Source organism: Delphinus delphis, chromosome 1, assembly GCF_949987515.2.
Source record: "Delphinus delphis chromosome 1, mDelDel1.2, whole genome shotgun sequence".
Lineage (NCBI taxonomy): Eukaryota > Metazoa > Chordata > Mammalia > Artiodactyla > Delphinidae > Delphinus > Delphinus delphis.
In genome coordinates, this window is record NC_082683.1 from 101,484,292 (window position 1) to 101,504,507 (window position 20,216).

General features: G+C 45.5%; 1 protein-coding gene across 1 annotated transcript in view; it reads right to left on the bottom strand.

Annotated features, from left to right (window-relative positions):
• CASQ2 (calsequestrin 2) overlaps positions 1-635 on the bottom strand; it is a 63,310-nt gene extending 62,675 nt beyond the window's left edge. The window contains exon 1 of the mRNA XM_060007009.1: positions 371-635. Coding sequence (XP_059862992.1) covers positions 371-604 — 234 coding nt within the window. The 5' untranslated portion in view covers positions 605-635. The remainder of the gene's footprint in view (positions 1-370) is intronic.
• Positions 636-20,216: the final 19,581 nt, after the last annotated feature.

Sequence of the window (20,216 nt, forward strand, 5' to 3'; positions counted from 1 at the left end):
AAACCTGCAAATAACCCTGAATTTCATTTCAGTCAGGCTTTTTAACAATCGCTTTAACATTCTCTGAGAAAAAGAGTAGCTGGAACTATTGCCCTTGAGAAATCAAGAGGACCATCAGATGACAGACTTTACATCTTTACAGACTATTATGCACCATGCAGCACGTTCAATTGTCCTGTCCTAAGAGTCTGGACCCACCCCTGTTTTTCACACATCCCAGCTTGGCAACAAGAATATCTTCAGATTTGCCTGAGACTGAAATGCGGCAAGACTTGAGGATATACTCTCAGCGACCTCATGTCCTCCCATGCCGACCACTGGCCACCTCCCCGCTCCCTTGGGCCACGTGGTCTGGGGGCCCCCCACTCACCTCCAGCACGATTTCTTTCAGTTGGAACTGTTTCTGCGCGACTTTATCTGAAGACACGGGCTCATGGTAGTAGAGACAGAGCAAGTCGTATTTCTTCAAAACCTGCTTGAAGTTCTTCTCAGTTAGACTGACCACGCGGTCCTTGCCGTCATAGGTGGGGAAGTTCAGCCCCTCCTCTGCCCTGCAGGAGGACAGCAGGTAGACCGCCACCACAAACAGGTGGGTTCTCTTCATCTGGGCGAAGTTCTGTTTTTCTTTCCCAGAGACACGGTGTGTAGGAAAGAGGCTGGTGCCTTAGAGGACTTGCTGGCAGCAGTGAGGAGCAGAGAGGCCGATCTCGTCTCTCTCCTTGGCCCTTACTGGGCCCGACAACCCCCTCTTCACCTTCTCCGGCTGCTGACTGTAATCATGGGCTTGGGACGAAGCGTGCAGAGACTCACACCCATGCATGTGTAGAACCAGAGCCAGGCTAGGCGGCCCAGCCCCAGATACCTCGCATAGCTCTGCCCAGCCCCTGTCTCATCAGGAACTCCATTTTTAGGATGCAGTTGTTTCAGGCTAAAAATAAATCATGCAATGAATTAAAAAGTTAGATATGGCACTGTTGAGGGATTCGCTGATACAGTTTGTCAGGCCGGTGGAGGAGGAGGTGGGAGGGAGACGGGGTGGGGGGGGGGAACGTGTGCACATGAAATAGGGAGGGCGGGAAGGTCAGAGGAGAGAAGTTCACTCAAGAGGGAGGAGGAGAAAAGGAGAGGAGAGAGACGTGGCACTTGGATGTGCACAGGGCCACTCAGACGCTGTTGAATCGGTCTATTACCCCAGGGAACTATTTCAGTCTGTTCCTTCCTGGCAGGCTGCTCATCCCCTATCTACTCACTGCTGACCTGGGGACCAGCCGGACCCCCAGGTGGACTTGACGTTCTGCACCTGCGTTTTCCCTGGCTGGCCATTGCGCCGTGTCCCCGTGGCTCTGCCGGTCACTGGGAGAGGAATGTAGGGTCACCCTTTCTCCACGGAAAGCGTGGAGTTTTCCAGGAGTCCAGCCCACCCGGGGTCACAGTTCCTCTCCTTCTGCCCCGGCTCACCGCTGAACGCTGCTGACACCAGGAGATCCTGCCCCATTATAAAATTAAATAAAATAAAAGTTCAACGGTCTTCCTCAGAAGCCCTCTTAGGCTTTTCGCTATCATCCCCATCATCTTTCTTTTTTAACATTAACCCCCAATGTATCATTTTTGCCCTTTTCCTCTTCATTAGAGACAGACTGCTGTAGAGAGTCCAGGAGCCAGACAGATCCGAGTTCAAAGCCGTGCTCTGCCTCTTAATGGCTGAATAGACTTTGGAGGGTCACTCACCCTCTCTGATTCTCAATCTCTCCCCCCCCATCAGCACGCCCACCATGTAAAATGGGGATAATTACGACTATATTGTAAGGCTTGGAACACAGAGATGGGAAGGCATGGTACAAAACAGTTACCCAAACACGGCAGCTATTATAGTTACTTCATTCTTCCTGGAGATGGTGGAACGTAGGTTACTGTAATAATCACTTCTCAGTTTCTGATAGTAATGGTTTGTGAACCCTTTTCTCTCTGCCTTCTTGAATCCAGCAGGCAACTGGGGCAGATGTGATTAGGCTCATTGCGCAGGGGAGCTAACTGAGCTTCAGGGAGCTCAGCACCCTGTCAGAGATCGTGTCATCAACTGCCTGAGTGAGGGTTCAGCTCTGCCTTGGAGCCTGGTGCTCCTGGATACTTTCACCCTGATGGGGCAATTCCCCCACAGACACTTCTTTTCTTGAGTGGTTCCACCTTTTCTGGTCAAACAACAGTCCACCCCTGTCCTTCCGCTCTTTAGAGTAGTCTAATGGCTCTCATGATTTAGGCCAAATTTTTCTTCTGGTTGGAAAATCAGCTTTGGAAATAGCAAGGACTCTGTCCCCTACAAACTTTGCAGGGAACAGAAGGAGAAAAGAAGTTCAGTGGCCTACATGAGTGAAAGCAGGCCCCTCCACTGCAGCCAGAGGTCCTGATGCTGACAGTCAGGCTGATGGGAGTTGTCTTCAGGACAGGTTCATGTCCAGGAAGCCAGGACCTTGGGGAACCCCTCACTGAAACCCATGACAGCATTCAGTTCTTTCTGATGGTGAATTCTCTAGGCTTTTAAAGATAGAGCCAAGAGGGCTTCCCTGGGCTTCCCTGGTGGCGCAGTGGTTGAGAGTCCGCCTGCCGATCAGGGGACACGGGTTCGTGCCCCGGTCCGGGAAGATCTCACTTGCCGCGGAGCGGCTGGGCCCGTGAGCCACGGCCGCTGAGCCTGCGCGTCCGGAGCCTGTGCTCCGCAACGGGAGAGGCCACAGCAGTGAGAGGCCCATGTACCGCAAAAAAAAAAAAAAAAGATAGAGCCAAGAATAGCTGTTCTAAGATGTGGTTAGCTTTTCAGGTCACTTGCAAGTGTGCAAGATCTCTGCTTTCTTTAGAAAATTTAAGGGGAAAATGATTTTTGAGTGAAACAATGTATGTCTTGTCTTTTCAAGGTCAGCTTCCCAAAACTGTTCCCAGTTGTCTCAATCTCGCTGGCTTATCTTTATTTAGAATTTGCTCCACTTCTCTTAATATATGCTTTTTTTTAATGTTACCAAAAAACTGAGAGATGTTTAAAGTCAGAGTCTTTGAATTTCCCACTGACTTGCAACTGATGAAAAGTACCAGGGTAAAGGGATAATTTTAAAAAATTCAGTTTAGCCCTCAAGTCTGGCTTATGACCAACTGTGTATTAACAGAAAAAAAGCTCCAGTGTGGAAAGTTCCTGTCCCTAAATCCTGGCTCAGTTTGGGGCCTCAAAGCCCAGCCCTGAGGACGGCATGACTACTCACACGTGTGTGGTGATCGGGTTTCCCACTGTCCACCCACACCGAGACACGGGGGGTGAAATGCGTGTCCCCCTCTTAGGAAGGTTAGGTTTGCATGATCGACTTTTTATGTCCCAGCCATTTTTTTCTGACTGCTTTTTATTGTTTTTGTTTTTCCTTTGCTTTCTTGCCCACCAACCTTAATGTATTTATTTTTTATTATTTTTGTGTGTGTTAGTTTCTGCTTTATAACAAAGTGAATCAGTTATACATATACATATGTTCCCATATCTCTTCCCTCTTGCGTCTCCCTCCCTCCCAATGTATTTATTTTGTAAACAAGGGATGCTTCTGACATGTCTGAGTCAATGTGGCATCTAGCAAATCAGCTTTTCATTCCAGTTTTAGCAGCTACCCAGGTCAGGGTGTCACCTGCACATGCCTGGTTTATGTGACTTTGCTGAATTGTACGTGTGTCTTTATGTGCCATTAGCAGGTATTTTTTGTCTTTGTTTTTAAACAAGAAAGGATAAAACAAAGGAAGGAAATCAGTATAAATGTACGTTAACTATTGTCACGATATATGACATAGGCCCCTTGTTTTTGCTAACAATTTCCAGTCCCTCACTCCAGTGGCCACTCCCTAGAATCCCATATTCTAACCTCCCCCTTTCATTTGTTTACCCTTGACAGGTGGCAGGACCATTTTGCATATATTATTTAACTGGATCTTCACGATAACTCGTTTTACAGATGAATCAGTATTTGAAGCCATGATCTTTCATTTATTTGTTAATTAAATACATTTTTATGGGGCCCCTTCTATGTACCAGACACTCTACTGGGTACTGGGGTTGGACACATTATTCATCTGAACTCACTGAGTTTACATCCGAGAGGGGAGATGAGCAGTAAATAATCAATGTACTTAAGGGGTATATGTGTGTGCACCCGTGTAAAATAGGACTTCAAATAGAGGCACGTGCTCTAAAGAGCAGTTGAGAAGGACAGGGGAGAGCCTGCGACAGTGGGTGGGAGGTGGCCCTTTTGGACCGGGGGTGAAGGAAATCATCTTCAAGGAGGGAACCTAGGAGCAGCAGGGAGGGCAGGGCTGAGGCAGAGAGCATGCTTCTTCCAGGGAGAAGAGGTAGGTGCCTCCGCACTGAGACCTACGGGGATTCCACCACTAGGGGGCGTTGCATCCACCTCCGATGGAAGCATCAGTTTTCTCTCTCAGACTTTTTTGTCTGTTAATAAGACATATGGGCTCACACCTACATGGGTGGGTCCACAGGGTAGGGAACCTATCTGAACGACTCGGAGGCAGCTCAGAGAGAGCTGTGACCCGGAAGCCAGGACACCTGGATCCTGGGCTGGTGTGACACAGCTCAACCCAGCTGTGTGACCTTGGTGAGTCTCCTCACCTCTCGGCCCTCACATTTCTAATTTGTGGAAAAGAGGGTCAGACTCACTGGTCTCCCATGGCCGCTTTCTGGCTCTAAACTTCTAGAATTTGTTCTGCCCATAGAATCTTTTCTTTCCCAGGATAGGCCCTGGCACAGGCCACAGGTTTGAGGAAGTTCGTTGACTGTTACCCGCGGAAGAGGGTTTCATGGGCGTGACTCTCACAAGTCCAAGCTTGCCTCTCCTCCAAGGCAGAGGTCTAGGACTTCACTGCCTCCAAAAGCCCCTTCTTTGGCTAAAATACTCCACCCAGTGGACAAAGTGGAGTATGGCATCTTTCTTTCTTTGAGCCCATTCCTCCCATTCCGCTGCGCCAAGGGCCAGGGGAGTCAGCATGCTGGCCTGGAAGAGAAAGTCCCAGAAATGCCTGAGTCTACAGCCGGGTGCCCGAGGCTTCCTCTGGTCAAATCAGAACAGTCCTGTCCGCAACCCCAGGGCCTTCCTTTTCCTCTTTTTTTTTTTTTTTTTTTTTTTTTTTTTTTTTTTTTTTGCGGTACTTGGGCCTCTCACCGGCGTGGCCTCTCCCGTTGCGGAGCACAGGCTCCGGACGCGCAGGCCCAGCGGCCATGGCTCACGGGCCCAGCCGCTCCGAGGCATGTGGGCTCCTCCCGGACGGGGGCACGAACCCGCGTCCCCTGCTTTGGCAGGCGGACTCTCAACCACTGCGCCACCCGGGAAGCCCCCTTTTCCTCTTGACTCTGAATATCAGGCAGCCCCAGGAGCCTTCCCTGGTCCCCAGCACCAGAAAACTCCTAAATAGAGCCGAGCAGAGAAAGATCAATGCTAGGTTTAAAAAGAGCAAGGTTGGGGGCTTCCCTGGTGGTGCAGTGGTTGGGAGTCCGCCTGCCGATGCAGGTGACACGGGTTCGTGCCCCGGTCCGGGAGGATCCCACATGCCACTGAGTGGCTGGGCCCGTGAGCCATGGCCGCTGAGCCTGCGCGTCTGGAGCCTGTGCTCCGCAACGGGAGAGGCCACAACAGTGAGAGGCCCGCAGAAAAAAGAGCAAGGTTGTAAAACCGTCCAGATCTTAACGAATGTCACTTCCTCAGGGAGGCCCTCAGTGTAGACCAGGAGCTGACATTCACTCCTCTTAGGTACCAACCATACTTCTCCTTGGGAACATCCCTCCCATTGAGGATTCTTTTTTCCCCAGCTAGACTGAGCCTTATAGGAGCCAGCACTGCATCTGTTCAAAGTATTCCTTGAAACTGGCCTTGCCAATAGTAGTTCTCATTAAATATTTGTTAAATAAATGTGAAGCACTAACTTTGTACCAGGTCTTATTTTAAGTACTTTACAAAATTTAACTTATTCTTCTTTACCCAGGAGGTTGATAGTTTTAGTATTCCCAGATGGGTAAGCAGAGGTACAGAGAGGTTAACTAACTTGCACAGGGTCACGTGGCTAGTCATAGCAGAGCTGGGGTTTGAACCCAGAAGGTGGACTTTGTGCTTTGTTTCTGTTTTCTCTACCACTTGCAACCACAGCTAGATGCCTCTCACGGGGGGCTCATGAAGTCACTTGGACAAGCCAGAAATTGCTTCAGAACAATAGATGGCTGCCCACAATGTGAGACTGCTCATTTGTGGACATGTTCTGGGTTTTGGCCCTGTACTGAGTCACCTCCTGTGCTTTCTTGTGTGTATAAGAGGAAAAGCAAGAAGGGAACTAATGTTTTCAGTGCTTGCTATGAGTCGGTCATTGGGCTCATTACATTTTATACATCATCTCATTTAAAATTCAAAATCAAGCTAAGTATTATTCCTTCTATTTCACAGATGAGGAGACTGGGATTCAAGATCAAGTGCTCTACCAAATTAATACAGCTGATAAGTAGCAGAGACTGGATTTGGACCCTGTTCTTCTGTCTGGTTTGTCATGATCCCAGGCTATTCTGCATAAGGAGGGGGACCCTTCTCTGTCTCCTTCAGGAAGAAACAAAAATAGAAAAACTTAGAGAAAATTTAAAGGACAAGAAAATAAAAAGAAATCAGCTTTTTTTTTTTTATAAGAGAGAAAAGAGGAACAATTGGAAAAAAGAGAAGAAAGAAAATGAGAAATTTAGTTCAGAAAAAAATGTACATGAGAGCAGATACAAGGAAGGCTTACGGTTTATTTGTCCTGGAACTACAAGGAAATATAGACTTCTCAGGGAAAGCAGTAAAAGAACAGAAAACCAAAACCAAAACCAAAACCCAAAATCACCTGGTTAGAGAGGTTACGTCAAAGTGTCCAAATGGAGATTGTGACGGGCAGGATACTGCCCCCTCGATCCACTCCCCAAGATGTCCAGTTCCTCACATTTCCATGTGAACTTCAGAATCAGGTCATCAAGTTAAAAAAAAAAAAGTCCATTGAGATTCTGGTTGTGTTTAATATGTAAACCAATTTGGGGAGAATTGACATCTTCACAACACTGAGCTTTCTCAAACATCAAAAGGCATATACCTCTCCACAGATTTATGTCTTTTTTGATTTCTTCTGGCAGTTTTTTGTAGTTTTCAGTATCCAGGTTTCATAATATCTTTTGTCAGATTTATCTGATAGCATTTCATTTTTTTAAATTAATTAATTAATTGATTGATGGGTTGATTGGTTGATTTTTGCTGTGTTGGGTCTCCGTTTCTGTGTGAGGACTTTCTCCAGTTGCAGCGAGCGGGGGCCACTCCTCATCGCGGTGCGCGGGCCTCTCACTATCGCGGCCTCTCTTGTTGCGGAGCACAGGCTCCAGACGCTCAGGCTCAGTAGTTGTGGCTCACGGGCTTAGTTGTTCCGCGGCATGTGGGATCTTCCCAGACCAGGGCTCCAACCCGTGTCCCCTGCATTGGCAGGCGGATTCTTAACCACTGTGCCACCAGGGAAGCCCCATTTCATATTTTTGATGGTATTAAAATGATAGGTTTTTTCATTTTTGATTTCCATTTGTTTGTTGATAGTGTATAGAGATACAACTGATTGTTATATGTTGATCTTGTATCCTGTAAACTTGCTAAATGCACTTATTCTAGAAGATTTTTGGAGATTCCACTGGATTTTCTGCCTAGGTAGCTATGTCATCTGCAAACAAAGATCGAAGGTTTTCTTTCTTCATTTGAAATTAGGACACCTTTCGTTTCTTTCGCTTGCCTTACTACACTGACTAGGACCTGCTGCACATTGTTGATGGTCGTGGGAAGGGTGGACATCCTTGCCTTGTCTCTGATTTTAGGAGAGGATCCAGGCTTTCACTACGAGGTATGATAGTAGCTGTAGGTTTTTTATGGATGCCCTTTATGAGGTTGAGGAAAGTTCACTTCCTTTCCTAGTTGGCTGAGAATTTTGATCAGAAATGGGTATTGAACTTACTTTTGAGAATGGGTGTTGAAAATACTTTTTCTACATCTATTGAGATGACCATATGGTTTCTCTTTTTACTTTGTTGATTTGGTGAATTACCAGATTGATTGGCTGATTGACTTTTCTTTTTCTTTTTTTTTTTTTTTTTTTGTGGTACACGGGCCTCTCACTGTTGTGTCCTCTCCCGTTGCAGAGCACAGGCTCCGGACGCACAGGCTCCGGATGCACAGGCTCAGCGGCCATGGCTCACGGGCCCAGCCGCTCCTCGGCATGTGGGATCTTCCCGGACCGGGACACGAACCCATGTCCCCTGCATCGGCAGGCGGACTCTCAACCACTGCGCCACCAGGGAAGCCCCTGTTTGACTTTTGAAAGGTAATTCAACTTTGGATTTCTAAGATAAAGCCCATTTGGTCATGATATGTTATCCTTTTCATAAATTTTGGATTAAATTTACTAAAATTTTGTTTAAAATTTGTACCTTTGTTCATGAAAGATATTGGTCTGTAGTGCCTTGTGAAGCTCCAGATTGCCATCCGGTATTTTCCTTCCACCCAGAGGACTTGCTTTAACATTGCTTGTGGTGAAGGGCTGTTGACGATTCTTGTAGCTTTTGTTTGTCTTAAAATGTTTTCATTTTGCTTTTGTTTCTGAAAAATATTTTCACTGGATAAAAGTTCCAGGCTAACAGTTGTTTTTTTTTTTCTTAAAGTCATTGTTCTACTGTCATCTTGCTTGCATTGTTCCTTACAAGCAATTGCTGTCATCCTTATCTTTGTTGCATTGTATATAAATGTTCTTTTTCCCTGTGGTTGAATAAAAAAGATGTTCTTTTCATTCATAGATCTTTAGCAATCTGATTTTTAGCCTTGGTTTAGTGGCTTGGTTTTCTTCATGTTTCTTGTGCTTGGGGTTTGTTGTGCTCCTTGGAACTACGGGTTTATAGTTTTCATTCAATTTGTTAAATGTTTGACCATTATTTTTTCAAATGTTTCATCTGTCTCCTCTCCCTCTCAAGAACTCCAGCTACACATATAATGAGTCACTTGCGGTTGCCTCACAGCTCACTGATGCTCTTTTCATTTTCTAAAATTCTTTTTCCCTCTCTGTGTTTCATTTTGGATAGTTTCTATGGCTAAGTTTTCAGGTTCACTAGTTTTTTCTTCTTCAACATACAATCTTCTGTTAATCCCAGCCAGTGTATTTTTCATCTCAGACATTATAGTTTTCATCTCTAAAAGTCTGATTAGGTCTTTCTATATCTTCCTTGAGTTAAATTTTTGAAGATATGGAATAAAATTATAATAACTATCTTAAGATCTTTGTCTGCTAATTCTAACATCTGTGTCGATTCTGGGTCAGTTTCAATTATTATTATTCTCGTCATTATGGGTTGTATTTTCTTGCTTCTTTGAATGTTTGATAATATTTGATTGGCTGCCAGACTTTGTGAATTATTTTTAAAATTTTTATAAATCTTCATTTATAAATAAAGTGCTTTATTTTTAAATTTCGTATAAGTCTTCTTCAACTTTGTTCTGCGATGAAGTTAATTTTTTGGAAACAGTTTAATCCATTCTGGTCTTAATTTTAAGTTTTGTGTTTTTTTTTTTTTTTTGGCAGGACCAGAGCAGCAATTAGCCTAAGACTAATTATTCTCCATGGCTGAGACAAGACTCTTCTGAGCAGTCTACCCAGTGTCCCATGAATTATGAGGTTTTTCAGTCCGGCTGGTGGAAACAGGCCCTCTTAGTGGCTCTATATGAGCAGAGAATCCCCTTGTGCAGCTCTCTACTCTGGTTCTATGGCCTGTGAACTTTAGCTTTTTGGCCTCCCTAGACCCTCAGCTCCTTCTGCTCAACACAGGGACTCTGTCTTGGTTAGCACTTTCTGTTCTACTACCTAGAGGCTCTCTCCAGGCAGTATGCTGGGGCAACTGTAGGGCTTAAATCCTTTGTTTCCTCTCTCTCAGGGATCATGCTCTTTTGCTGCCTAATGTGCAGTGTCTTAAAAACTGTTATTTCAAATGTTTTTCTAGGTTTTGTTTTGCTTGTTTCAGATGGGAGAGTATTGGCTAGAAGCAGAAATCTTTGAAAATTAAAATTTAGCTATGGATTATACAAGCAAAACTAGACAACAACTGCTTTTATTATAAAGACGTGGGTCATTCTTGTAGATTGCACTTATCTCAACAAATTCATGTTTATAATTTTTTTAGTTTATTTCTAAAGAATTATAAAAGCTAAAGGTATAGCAGTGAGATTATGCTAGGATGCAAGTAACAAAAAGCCCAGGCGAGCTGCCTTAGCTTGTATCACTGGAGGCAGGGAAGGCTGTAGGGTTGGTTTGATTCATCTGCTTGACGGTGTCATCAGAATCTTTTCTGGTTTCATCTCTCTGCTCTGCCTTCTCTTGTCTTAAATCCTCATTCATATAATTGGCTGTGCCTGGTTGTTGTTAGCTGACTGCAAACCACTCTTGGGCTTCATGCTTTCTCTTCCACTTCCAGGAAGACAGTGTGGGTATTTTTCCCAGAAACCACCAGCAACCATCTTCTTTAGTCTCCTGAGCTAAGAGTAGGTCACAGGCCCACCTCTGTAAACTAGAGCCCGGGGGTTCGCTTACAGTGAATCACTGGGACACGGGTGGGGTCAGCTTCCCTCAAAGCCCTGGGCTGCCAGGAAGGGGTGGGATACCCAAACAACACTCAGCGTCAGAGGGATGAGGGGAAGCCATCACAGTGTCCACCTGGGTAGGCGGCGGGCTATTTATAAGTACTCTGGAACAAATAATACAGCATAGGTATGAGTCGTCTATTCCTAATAAATAAAAACCCCAATTCGTTATACTTATGATAGTATTTTTTGGATTCCAACTTTAGAAATTTTGGATATGTAAATTAGGATTTGGGTCAGATAAATTAATGGGGAGTTATATATATAGATCACCTCCAGATGCATTCAGAGAATTAATGAATACTTGTATGCTTCCTCCTAATGTGTGTTTCAGCACCAACGTCCCTTGTATTTCTTGCCTTTGTACAATAGTGCATTATAGGCACAAATTTGAAGGCGATGACTAAGAATAAAGATAACTGAAAGCTCTACAATCGCCAAGACCACGGTGGCAGCTGAGGGATACTCTGAGTGCCTGAGTCAGGAGCTGGCTTGTCTGACCCCGCTAAGGGGCATGTACACTGATATGTAATTGGAGGCTCCCAAGCAGTTTTATTTTAGGTGGCAAGATTTTAATTTAGTATTTTAGGTACGTAAAAGAACAAAATTGAAAAAGCAGTCTTAATGCCATCATATCACGAGCACTTTGAAGAGTGTCATAGCCCCCAGCTGACAAGTGCTAGCATAGGTCACCTCTAGGGCTCACCACGTGCCAAGTACTGTGGGAGCACTTTACACGTAACTGCAAATACATAGTCTCAGATACCCTGTGAGGTTGTTCCTCTGGTTATCCACAGTTTACAGATAAAGAAACTGAGGCACAAAGCGATGAAAGTCCCTTGCCCAATGCCACCCAACAATAAGTGGTGAAGCTGGGATCGGAGCAGCTGGGATTCTTGCTGTAGAGTATGTATAATTAACCACTACACTGTAAGCCTCTGTGAAGTGCTTGGGGCAAATTTTTACACAAATAATGGCTGTTGGCTTCACAGCTATAAGTAAACCCACAGAAGGGGTCCCTGTATTTCACACCAAGCTCTTGTCTCAGGAAATATTATTGCAAGCGCTAGCAGTTCTTCTGAGGCTTAAGTCCAGATGGCCCAATCAGTGATTCTCAGCCAAAGGTGATTTGAAGACCCGGGAGACATTTGGCAATGCCAGGAAACATTTTCAGTTGTCGCTACTCTGGCGGAGGGCTTTGGGGTGTTCCTGGTACCTAGTGGCTAGAAGCCAGTGGTGCACTAAACTTTCAATGCACAAGACATCTCCTCACAGCAAGGAATTGTCTGATCCCCAAATGCCACTAGTGTTGGGGTGGAACCTGACATGGAGACCACGATGGGCTGGTTGACAGTCTCCTCTGCGGACCCTCCCTCGTGTTTTGATCTTTGTGACTTGTGTAGCAGTGATCTTAACCCTGCGCACAGGACCTGAAGAGGATGTGACACACTCATTCCTTGTTCGTGCAAGGGCAGTGGCTTTGCCTGCATCTCTAGCCCCGGCTGTAGAGCTTGTTGCTCTTCACAGCTCTGTCTCTTTGCCTCCTGGGCCACAGGATAGGTTTCGATTGGGAAGGACACTCTATTCTTAGCTGTTCCAAGATGAGTCATCACAGCCTACGTGATCCTTTTGCTCTTCCCAGGGTTATCCTTTAATATGGTCCTCTGATTACTCTTTCTGCCTGTCCTGTTTGCTGAGTCCTGTGATGGTAGCTACCCACTGCCTGCAACACCCTGATCGTCCATCCTCAGCACATGACCAGCCTGATGGAGTGGAGGTACTCAAGGTCCTGTGGGATTGTGTCCTGTGGCAGAGTTCTCAGGCCTAACGAGGCATGGACACACGACCAAACTAGGGCAGGGGCAGATCAGTGACACCCTGAGACATGGGGGCTTTACAGCAGGGATGATCCCCTCTAGACCATCATGTCAGCAATGTTCCAGGAATAGCTGCTCTATCTGGCAATGGGTGGTCTGGGTTTGTGACGTCCAGAAACATTCCTTTGTCACTCCTTCCAAGGGCAGAAGGACGGCTAATCCTCCCTCTGACTCATAACTAAAACCAGCTTCCAAACTGGTGAGGTTGTACAGCTTGACGGAGGGGCCCCCTGGCCACAAATAATCTCCTCCACCTGTTTGCTGCCCCAACACATTCCTACACATTCATTTAATGTTATCACTTACTCCAATTTTACAGATGAGAATCCTTAAACTTGGAGAAATTAAGTGGCTTTCCTGAGGTGACACAACTCATGAGCTAGATGATCCCTAGGTATATATTTCAGACTCCCTACTCTTCGCTAGGTTATTCCAAGGGGCCTCCTGGCTGGAGTGAAGGTTGTGTGCAGCCTTCATGAGCAATAATGCTGTGAACATACACGGGACCCAGACTGAGCAAAGCTGTGAATGTCAAGTGCAGTGGACGTCTGCTCTTTTTCTTGTCCCTTCCTCTTTCCCCCTTCTTCTCATAACAGTCTTCCATTGGACCCAGCCACGTGGCTCTAATGGATTCTGCCCACCACAGAGCATACTCTACTCTTCTGGCCACAGAAATAGGTCCCAAGGAGCACTGATAAACTTCACTTTCCTGGCTGGGCATGAAGACATGCCTGAAACCTGGTGCATAGAGCCCTGCCTTGGTGGTCAGAATGACTAGTGATACTTATGGAGGCTTGCCTTGCTGATGGCAAGTCAACTGGAAGCATCTTGGTCCAGGATATAAACACACTGTATCCAGCATGCTGGAGTCCGACACATCATGCACACTGCACGGATCTGTTTTCTTATAAAATCAAACCATAGAACCCTCCAAGGGGTAAGCAGAGAAGAAGGCTGGGGGGAGGGGCTGTGAACAAGAATTGTCAGAAACAGTTCCCCTGAGTTTCACCTCCCGCTTGGGATTTTCACCACAGGGGACATCAGTTTCCATTTAAACTCAGGCTCGAGGGTGGACAACATTGTTTCCCTTGCTTCTTCACAGCACAGCTGAGATAATCTGACATTTTCAAAAAGAACTTAACTAAATACTAAGGGAGAACAAAAAGGAAATAATAGCAGACAATACAAATAGCAAGTTTCCAGAGCACAAGTTTTCTAATGCTAAGGTAACCAAACACTGGCCTTAAGGATGGGGTAATCATTTGGATTATTGTTCAGAAAATATTCATTCCCTACACCCTCTCACTGTGGATGGAATATACATCCTGTCCCATTGATATTGACCTTGGCCATGTGGCTTTCTTTGACCACTGAAGTGTTAACAGGTGCAACATGAACAGAGGCCTTAAATGTGCTGGCATGGATGATTTTTGCATCCAGCGATCAGCTACAAGAAGAACATGCCTTGGGTAGCATTGCCTCTTCAGCCTGGACCCTAGAATGACACATGGAATAGACCTGAACCCCTCCTGAAGCCAGGAGCCTTGCCTAGCTGACCCACAGCAGAGCCTCTCAGGCAGCCCATTCTGGATCAGCCGAACTGCAGAAAAACTACAGACCATGAGCACAAGCATAAATTCGGGTCTGGTGACTCACTGAGTGCCGGACTGACTTGTTTTTCAGCAGCATCGTGACAAAAGCTGACTGATACAGACGATCCAATGTCACAGGCCCTGTCAAAATCCCTCCCTTAGAGCAAGTCCTGCCCATCGTACTGTCTGCTGCCCAAGAGCTGGAGCAGGACATCTTGACCTTGTTCCTGTTAGACAGACAACTGAGTGAAACACAGGACCTGCCTTCCACCCCCTGCAGAGGGGGAAGTTTACCATCTTACTCAGGAAGAACCCCTGCCTCATCACCTCACTTCTCAGTGGAAAGCAGCCTTGCCTTGCAGACAGCCTTGGCTATATACCGTAGACCTATAGCATAAAATGTGTGAACCAGACAATAACTGATGCAGTGAATACCTGTGATTGAAGAAGCTTTTTTGGCCCATGCTGCTCCAGCAGGAATGCTCACCCTTCCCTCCCTCAGGGAGTTAATGCCTCTTGTCCTTCAGCTCTCAACTCAGTTGCCACTTTCTCAGTGGCCTTCACCAATGAGTCAAGTCCCCCACTAGCCACTCCCATAGCTCTTTGCTTCTTCAGAGCACTTAGAGGTGCAGTTTCACATTTGATTTGTTTAATGTCTGTTTGTCCCCCAGACTGTAAGCTTCATGAAGCCAAGGGTAGGCTTCTGGTTGTTTTCTTTTCCCCACTGCATGCTCCGTGCCCAGCATGTACCTGGCACGCAGAGCCTTAGTAAATATCAATTGAATAGAGCAGGCTCTTGTCTCTCCCAACCCTCAGAAGTGCCCCTTTCCTAGGTAATCATTTAATTTCCTGGGCTTTATTTCCTTTCTCTCGCACTTTTTTTTTTTTTTTTTTTTTTTACGGTACGCAGGCCTCTCACTGCTGTGGCCTCTCCCGTTGCGGAGCATAGGCTCCGGACGCGCAGGCTCAGCAGCCATGGCTCACGGGCCCAGCCGCTCCGTGGCATGTGGGATCTTCCCGGCCCGGGGCACGAACCTGTGTCCCCTGCATCGGCAGGCGGACTCTCAACCACTGCACCACCAGGGAAGCCCTCTCTCGCACTTTTTAATCCACAGCTCACGAACTCGTATGGTTCTGACCGTAATTACAAGGTCCCTTCCGGTCCCTCAAGGTCACACATGCAGGAACAGAAATGGAATCTTTGCTCACAAAAAGGTCTCATCATCTGCATGGAAGTGAGGGCACCTGCCTCTCAGTTAATAAAGAGGGAAACTGAGGCACATTGTCCCAGTGAGTTTACTTGGCCAACATTGGCAAGTGTTAGAGCTGTTGACAGGAAATTGGTTCTGCCCTTTTGTTGTCACCGTGGTCATACATTGTTTTCCTCGTGTAATGACGACTTTGGCACCAAATACCTTTGGTCTGAAACGCCTGATCCTTGTTAAGCAGCCCCGGCTTTAGAGGGTCTGCAGGCAAGTAGGGACGGATTGGGAGCCGTCCACTGGCCAGGTGTTTGGTAGCAGCTGCCGCTTCCCTTCCTTTGTTTGTCCACCATCGCTGGTTTTAACCCTCATCAAGAAGGCCACTTTGTCTGGGACAGGGAGGTAACTTCGTCTTGCGTCTGTTTGGCAGCTCCTTGATTACCAGCTGAGCCTGATTACACAGTCTGCGTGCCTGTCCCAGGACAGACATGCCACAGCCGCACTGGAGGATGGAGGCAGCTCCAACTGTGAAATTGCATCTTGGAGTCTCACTTCCAACACCTCTCTGGGGCTAACCCAAACCCCGTTCCAGGGGACAAAGGGCTCCCCGGTTCCACAGTTAATTTCAAAGCTACCTGTGCTGGCTTTCTCTCTCCAGCAGGAGGTCCTAGTGGCTTAGACCAGGCTATCCTCTCTCTGCAGACCTCAGATCTGCCCCTTTGCTGGGCAATCCTTGGACTTCCGGTGGGGGGGGGGGCAGTGTGTGTGTGTGTGTGTGTGTGTGTGTGTGTGTGTGTGTGTGTGTGTGTGTCTTACGTACTTTTGTGAGAACAGCCTCCCATTCGTGAATTTAACAAGCTTGACCACACTCACAAACGATGATTGAGGACTTCTGTGCGAGGAAGTGAAGGTGTAGGTTGAGTAAGACACGGTTCTGACCCCAGAATCTTTCACGGTGGAGATGCAGACAGATATGCAGTGTGGGGAGTTGTAGTCGTGGGAGCCCAGGAGAAGAGATTCCTTTTCTCAGAGAACAACAGAACAGAGTAGATCTGGGAAGGCTTCCTGGAAGATGTGCCATCTTGACTGGGCCTTAAAGAGTAACTGAGATTTTTTTTCCAAATAAGGAAGTGATGGAAGGACAGAGGGAACATTGTGAGTAACACAGAGGCATGAAAACTCGAGGTGTGTGAGGTGGGGAAACAGCATGGGTAGGTAACCCGACCGTGGTGAGTGGAGAAAGGGCAGCAATCGGATGTGCCTGGAAGACATACTAGGAGGGGCCTGGGGAAGGAAAAGGGCGAAAATAAGGCTGGAAAATAGGGCTGGGATCAGAGGTGAAGGATGTTATATGATAAGCTAGTCCACTGTGAGGAAGGCAGTCACCAACGTCAGCACCCGTTGGAACACGGAGCAGATCATCAAGCTTCTATAAGAAAATATCACTTTTATATGATAGATCAAATATTTCTCCTGGATGTATCAATTTCTGATAGATAAAGTACATGTCATAGATCAATCAAGGAAGATAACTTTTAATTTTTTTATAATTTTATTAAAGTATAGTTGATTTAGATAAACCAAAGAAGATAACTTTTAATTTTTTTATAATTTTATTGAAGTATAGTTGATTTACAACGTTGTGTTTAATTTCTGTTGTATAGCGAAGTGACTCAGTTATACATATATATATTCTTTTTCATATTCTTTTCCATTATGGTTGATCACAGGATACTCAATATAGTTCCCTGTGCTACACAGTAGGACCTTGTTGTTTATCCATCTTATGTATATAACAGCTTGCATCTGCCAATCCCAAACTCCCACTCCTCCCCTCCCCCACCTCCCTCCCCCTTGGCAACCACAAGTGTGTTCCCTGCATGTGCGAGTCTGTTTTTGTTTTGTAGATATGTTCATTTGTGTTGTATTTTAGATTCCACATATAAGTGATATCATATGGTGTTTGACTTTCTCTGTCTGGCTTACTTCACTCAGTATGACAATCTTTAGGTCCATCCATGTGGCTGCAAATGGCATTATTTTGTTCTTTTTAATGGCTGAATAATATTCCATTGTATATATGTACCACATCTTCTATCCAAGGAAGATAACTTTTAAAAGATCCTTTTATAAAATGGGATTAAGGCTGGATTGAGAATAATTGTCAAATGGAAATTGGGGCCTGGCATCACTGAGCACATATGACGCACCCGGCACGATGTACGCACTTGATGTACGTTTACCTCACCTAACCCTCAGAACGACACTACAAGGCAGATATTATTACCATCCCCATTTGGTAGCTGAAAATGCCGAAAACAACGGGCTTTCTGAATCATGTAATTTGAACCCAATCGGTCTGATTCCGGGGGTTGTGTGGTAACCTATACTCTATTTGGGAGATAGTCAGAATCCTAGGCCAATGAATGCCAATTTTCTCCAGGCAGTGGGGAGCCACAGAGGGTTCGAAGCAATAGGGAAGGCGTATCAGTGAATGATGACTTCTCTGTTGAGCGAATAAGGAAGGCCGAATAAATACTTGCAGAAGTTTCAGGGGCAGCTGTTCAAACTATGAGTGGGCCATTGGACAGGGGAGCCAGACTGGTGGGTAGGGCTCTTCCTGAGAAAGACTTTGTGCTATGCTAACTGTGCCCCTAAGGAGGCAAGCTGCACAGAGTGACGGGCTCTGAGGACAAGGGGCTGTCTCTGCACATCAAAGAATGGCACAGACTTGACTGCATACTGATCTTCTCGATCATCCATATGCCTTAAAACACCCCTCAGCGAGAGCACCTGCAATTAAGAAGGCAGAGATCCTAACTGAAATTCCCTTTGTCTTCTTATGATTAAATCCAGCACTCTAAAGACAATCTCATAGACCTTTGCCTTGCCCGTCCAAACTCCTAAAATGATGGATATGTTCCCTGACAAGCAGGGGTTGCTTGTGTTAACGACTGTTGCCAGGACGCTTTCAGAATTCCTGCAGCCTGAGATGCCTTTCACCTACTGCCTTGGAGTTCCTGCCTCGGATTCACCATTTCACTGCTTTCCAGCCTTCTTTGTCCTTTTCTAACCACCTTTCCAAATGAACCTCTGAATTTCATCCCTGCTCTTCCTGGGGTCTGCAAATCCTCCGTAATGAGTAGCCATCTGCAGATTTCATTTTTATGCAGTCTCCCCTCCCCCTTCAGGTTGGTAATAAAAATATTAAACAGGACTAAACCCAGTGCTGACCCCTGCAGCGCCCTGCTAGACAACCCCCCTTGGGACTGACTGCCTTTTATCACTGGCCTTTTTTTCCTGCAGTTGTTTGGCCAATTTATAGTCATCTCCCTCTGTTCTCAGCCTAGTCAATTTAAACCGATTTTGAAAATAAAAATGCTGAAAGATATCCCCAAATTTTCTAAAGTCCAAATCTGTATTTTTTTCCTGTACAGCAGGAAATAGTTATGGTATATAACAGAGTCCTTTTTCTCCTAACAAGATATTAAATATCAGCATATGTTGATGTGATCTAGAGAGTTGAGGAAATGTTTTATTTTCAACAGGTTCTTTGCAATCCTGTGTTCATGAGCTAACAATTGCTAATAAAGAGTAAAAGTTTCACTCAGTTTCTCACTCAGGCTTGGACCATTTTATGCTCCAGTTTTTTCCAGTATTAAAAAAAAGAAAACTGACAAATTTATGTTTATAACAAACTCCAAGGAAGTATTTAATAGACCTACAAAGGATTGTTTACCGCCTAGAAATGCTTTTGTCTTTTGACACAAATATTCCCCCATGTTTGGGGATCCCACCTAGAGAGATGCCATAGTGATCTTTTTTTTTTTTAAGTGATGGCTTTTATTTATTTTTTTCTTTTTTTAACATCTTTGTTAGAGTATAATTGCTTTACAATGGTGTGTCAGTTTCTGCTTTATAACAAAGTGAATCAGTTATACATATGTTCCCATATCTCTTCCCTCTTGCATCTCCCTCCCTCCCACCCTCCCTATCCCACCCCTCTAGGTGGTCACAAAGCACCGAGCTGATCTCCCTGTGCTATACGGCTGCTTCCACTAGCTATCTATTTTATGTTTGGTAGTGTATATATGTCCATGCCACTCTCTCACTTTGTCCCAGCTTAAGATCTATTTTTTTAAATAGACTTTTAAAATTCTTTTAAAAATAGACTTTATTTTTTAGAGCAGTTTGACGTTCACATCAAAATAGAGTGGAAGGTCCAGAGATTTCCCATGTATCCTCTGCCCTCCCCATAACCTCCCCCCCCCCATCAACATCCCCCACCAGAGAGGTACATTTCTTACAATCCACGAACCTACACTGACACATCATTACCACCCAAACTCCATAGTTTACATCAGGGCTCACTCTTGGTGGTGTACCTTCTATGGGTTTTGACAAATGTATAATGACATGTATCCACCATTATGATATCACACAGAATAGTTTCACTGCCCTAAAAGTCCTCTGTGCTCTGCCTATTCATCTGTCCTTCCCCCTAATGCCCCAGCACCCACTTAGCCTTTTACAGTCTCCATAGTTTTATCCATTGCGTTTTTATTCTGCATATACCATGCTTTTAGAAGTCCTAGAAGAATAAAAGTAGCATCTCACTGCTCTGGGACTGCATTCTGAGTGTATAAATGTGCTATGAAATTTGAATTCATCTGTTCCTGGACAGAGTTTTTTTTTCCTTGCCCTCCCGAGACGTGGCGCTTATGGAGTCAGAAGCTCAGGTGGTAGCATCTGGCCATGAGAAGACATCTTTTCAGGCTCTGTTTATCTTTGCCTCAGTACCCTCATCATAGTAATGAGGATGGACGGAGATTTAAAAGCAAATAT